This window comes from Penaeus japonicus, unplaced genomic scaffold (assembly GCF_977035675.1).
Source record: "Penaeus japonicus unplaced genomic scaffold, GWHDUDI00000001_assembly GWHDUDI00000023, whole genome shotgun sequence".
Lineage (NCBI taxonomy): Eukaryota > Metazoa > Arthropoda > Malacostraca > Decapoda > Penaeidae > Penaeus > Penaeus japonicus.
In genome coordinates this window covers 31,975,292-31,980,291 of record NW_028234425.1, presented here as the reverse complement: position 1 = coordinate 31,980,291, position 5,000 = coordinate 31,975,292, and the positions used below count along the sequence as shown (strand labels likewise).

At 40.3% G+C, this 5,000-nt stretch overlaps 1 protein-coding gene across 1 annotated transcript in view; it reads left to right on the top strand.

Annotated features, from left to right (window-relative positions):
- Nucleotides 1–4,672: 4,672 nt before the first annotated feature.
- The window catches only part of LOC147469208 (carbonyl reductase [NADPH] 3-like), a 5,767-nt gene continuing 5,439 nt past the window's right edge, over nucleotides 4,673–5,000 (top strand). The window contains exon 1 of the mRNA XM_086550370.1: nucleotides 4,673–4,899. Within this exon, the coding sequence (XP_086406496.1) occupies nucleotides 4,858–4,899 (42 nt within the window). The 5' untranslated portion in view covers nucleotides 4,673–4,857. The remainder of the gene's footprint in view (nucleotides 4,900–5,000) is intronic.

The window sequence follows — 5,000 nt, the reverse complement described above, 5'->3', positions numbered from 1 at the left end:
TAGAAAATAGTTTGTTGGGATACAGTAAATTTTATAAATAATTGAAAAGGATTATTAATTCACAATCTTACCTGTGAATAAATGACCACCATCTCCACAGGGACCACTGACCATTGAGGAAGGAGCAGTTGTGCCATCCTACTTGGCTCTCCTACCTCCAAATATTAAAGAGCCAAAGGGAGCTTATCTCTGGTATGATATGCGAGTTATTGATTGGGTTAAGGGACCCATTCCTTGAATCCTGAAAACGAACTTGCGCTTATTCATATTGTAAATTAATTTAGGTTTGGAATGTACATTTTTTTTATGTATCATTATCTTTCAAAGGATTGTGTATTTTTTGTTGTCAACTTTGAATATTGTTTTTATCATTACCTTTCACTTTCTATTGTTACACTTTCCCTAGTATGTTGTGTATTTTTTAGAGAAAATCTAGCATTATATGTACTGCTTGCATTCAGAATGTTGAATGGATTAATTGTCAACTACATTACCGTTCTATAAATATAAATAGTCTTCTTTTTTTATTGTGCCCTTCACTTTTATTTTCCGCTGGACTTTTATAAGTGAGATATAATGCATTTTAAAGATTAAAGGATATGATTTCTTACATATATTTTCATTGAATTCCTTCGATTAACAATATAGTCTCTCTCTCTCTCTCTCTCTCTCTCTCTCTCTCTCACACACACACACACGCACACGCACACGCACACACACACGCAGAATGTAACCCACTAGCTTCACCCGTTGTAACTTGGTGGGAAAGGCAGGCGTTCTCTTGTCATGTTCTTTATTGATGGCCTGTTCATACACCTGCCAGCCGAGGGCCGGAGGTCAGAGCTGTTTGCTCTGCCTGTTCTCGGTTTGTGTCCTTCTCATGATTAGATTGATTAGAACAAGTAAGGTTGCCAATTATTTCTGCTCTTTGATATTCCTGCAATTTCTTTGCTTCTTATTCTCAAGATATTTAGCTGTTTAATATAAGAGATACATGTGCTTTTGAGTGTATATATATATATATATATATATATATATATATATATATATATATATATATATATATATAAAACGATCTAAACTTAGGTCCGCTTAAATCTCATGGATAGGAATGGGGAGGAGGTAGCCATCCAACCAAATATGGTTGTAAGGAGAATTATTTGTATATCGAATACGGTTTCATTAAGAGTATCAGAAGTAAATAAAAATTATATATAATTTTAATTATGATAAGGTGTTTCATGTCATAAGCACCTCGTGTAAAACTCTAAGGAAAACCATCATACTTTTCATCACCATAGAGTTTGGTGACAACGGTACTACCCGTCAGTTCTTAAATTACCGTTACTCAGACGGTAGACTTTTATAACAAGTACAGCTTTGTGGAGAGTTAGAACCATTTTTTGAGCTCTCACAACTTAGCTGTACATGGTGGCTTAAACTATACACGCTAAACTTTTACTTCCACAGATATTGATAGGCAATATTCCATTGCAAGAAAAACATTTGGATATATGACCATAGGAAAATTAATGAAAAAGTGTGTTATAGTGGATAAATATGCCCTCTTACGTGGCTTCCCTTTAACTTCTTCGCTTCGCAGCAGTGGAGGTGTGGCCGGCAGTAGGTAAGCAGTGCCACTCAGAGGGGCATCTCCAGTCCCAAGACCTAGCTCAGGGTCGCCATTGACGTCTGTTGCATCGCCCTCACCACCCAAATTCTCGTCCACGTCTTGGTCAGCATCTGTCATGTCCTCCTTGCCACTGCTGGGGCTTATGTCATCCTCTCTTTCACCGTGGCCCCAGGAGTAGCGCCCCGGCCCGTGATAACGCCACAGCCGGTCCATTTTGACAATAGACGGCCGCTTTCGCCCTCTGCGAATCTGGTAGGTGACTTCAGAGAGGGCCGCTACCATTGTGTATAGTCCTTCCCAGGGACTCTGTAGCTTCGGCAAGAGCCCTCACTACCAGTGGGGGTTATACAGCCACACTCTGTCACCAACGTTGTACTTAGTTTTCCTCATGCACCGGTCGTAGGTCTCCTTCATGGCCTGGCCGGCTACCTTGAGTTAGTCTCGTACTCGTCGATGTACCTCCGCCTGGATATCCTGCACTGCTACTGCATTGCTGGAGGTGACAATTGGCAAGCTTACATGAGGAGGCTGACGGCTAAATCCACTGGTAGCCTGAGCTCACATCTAAACATGAAGCGGGAAGGTATGAAGTCTGTCACTTCATGCACAGCAGACCAGTAGGCCATGAGCATGGCAGTCAGTTTGGCAGCTCAGTCTTCCTGACTTTCCCTGCAATATTTGGCAAGCTATTGAGCAAAGGTATGGTTGAACCGCTCCACCATCCCATCAGACTGTAGATGGTGGGGTGTTGTCTGGGTCTTGAGCACTCCTAACAGTTCGCAATACTCACAGAAGACTCGAGACTCAAACTCACAGCCTTGGTCAAAGTGCAGTTCTGAAGGCACACCAAATTGGGTAAAGAACTCATTCTCTAGCACACCTGCCACAGTCATGGCCTCATGGTTAGGTAGAGCATACGCCCCAGGTCACTGCCTCCATGCAGTACACCTGTAACGGGACCTAGTTCTTCCTAGCAGGGCCCATCTTTGCACTGTATATGTCACACGCACTACACCCCTCAGATACGTCACTTCTCATGCCCACCTAGTAGAAGCATTGACAGAGATGACACAGGGTCTTTTTCTCACCCAAGTGACCACTGGTAACACTGGTGTGCAATTCCCTCAGCACCTCAGCACGCATGGCTCTGGGTACTACCATTACCGACATGTCACTCTCCACTCCACTCAAGGCAGTCCAGCGCTTCACTAACACAAAGCATTCGTCCCCTGTATGGTTTCCCACTGGTCCACTAGACATCTGGTGTGTGGCTCTCTTCCACACTACCTCCCAAATGGGGCATCCACTAAGAACCTCAAGCCATCAGAGCAAGGAGCAAGATCAGAGTCCTTATGCAGTGCTTTATCCCACTTGTCATACACAGGGTCAAAGTCCTTATGGACAAAGTGAGAGCAACTAGCCTCACACGGGTCGACTCAGGCTGTCAGCATTGGACAGTGTGGTAGTTGTACTGCTCAAGGCGCCATAACCAGCTGACCCTCTGCTACATTCAGCAACTTTAATTACTACAGGGCAGTACGGTCAATCCGGATGTCGCACTACTGGAACAAAACCAACCATCATGCTCACAGAGCAATTATTTCTTCAAATAGTAGTTGTGCTGATTAGCAGTCAGTAAATAGGTCTTATTTGTACAAATACAAGGCGTTATCTGCAGCGTCACAGTCCCGCAATCATTTCAACTTTGTGGGCGGAGCAGAGACACTGTCGGGCGTACGACAGCGAAAGTGTGCCTCTGTGGCACGCCTTTTAAAAATTATATTTTTACAGTTTTACACTTTTGAGGTCACAAGACATGACAAATATATTGTTTCTAGTTTGCTTTAATTCATTCATATTGGTATGTGAATCTGAATATGTTAACATCATGCTACTTGAAGCATGAAAAAAGTTTATTTCTTCAAATAGCAGATTAGCATTCAGCAAATAGATCTTATTGTGCAAATAAAGAGTGCATTCCATGACACATCAACGAAAGCCAAATTTATTCTAGGCTTATTCACCTAGGTATGTTATACTTATATATTATATTTTCATATTTTCATTGCAACAAACGTTATCCTCGCATATTGTGCGTGCATTACAGAAGTAGTGTTGAAAATGGTTATCACCCAACACACATTCTTTGCTAAAATTATAGGTTATCATTGTAAATAAACTAAACGCAGGTATTCTATTGTTTTACATGAGTTACCGACTTGATTTACTTCTGTTTTTTCTGAAGAGACCACTTGCTGCCCATCAAATGTAAACAAATTCGAACGTAATACTCTGATTGTGACTATATACTTTAATAGTCATTAATTACCAGTCTGCTTTGAAAATGAATATGAAAATACATCTAGTACACTTTTTGCTCTTATATAAACATTTTCTATATCAAATACTCAGTAAATTCAGTTTCTTCCGAGTTAAAAAGTTAATGTAATCCAAGTCAAAGGATTCAAACAATTATTTATCACCCATTTATCAAAGCTACATATGGTAGTATTTGTTTTACATTTTCATGCATGATATGGAGTCTTAATATAGGTAATATAGTATCCATTAGAACCTTACTTCATTGTTACATAAATTTTGTTGTAAACCGCCTTTAAAATACTCTGGCTGAGAGACATGAAATAAAAATCAGGAATTATTAGGCATATTCGCCCATTCGGCAATGTTGGCGGCCCAATTGGATAGGTTGGTACGAGTGTGCGGGTGGAGCTCTTTGGCAATAGAATTGGAAATATGGAAGCAAACGATTGCGGGTCTTTGGCAATTAAATATTGTAGATAAGGACGCTGCAAATAACAGCTAATAATATAGTATTATTTCTTGGTCTTCCTTATTTATATTTGTAAGTAAATATATATACAGCTAAATAGGTAGAGGGATAAATATTTAGATATATATCTTAGAGAAGCACATCGAAATAGAACTTAAAATTGTGAGTCTAATGTATTTGTCGTGTCTTATGAACTCAAAAGTGTATTTTCATCAGAAAAAGAAGCAAACAACTGTAAAAATATGTTTTTCAAAGGCGCGCCACAGGGGTAAGGGTCGCTCTGTGAGCGTGACGGCTGGTTTTGTTCAAGCGGTACGACACTTCCGCTGTCGTATGCCCGACAGAGTTCATGAAGGTGAAATGATTTCAAGACTTTGACCCTGCAGAATTAGGCCTTAAGTTTGGACGCTGAGGATAACGCCTCTACAAAACCATGAAAGAAGCTCACAACATGGGCGGAAAAAGAATTGCTGTGGTAAGAATTTATTCTGCTTAACATCTGAAATATTTTGCAGACTACCGTAATACTGTTATTGCGACTATCTCTGAATTTGAATTTGACTTTTTTCAGCTTAT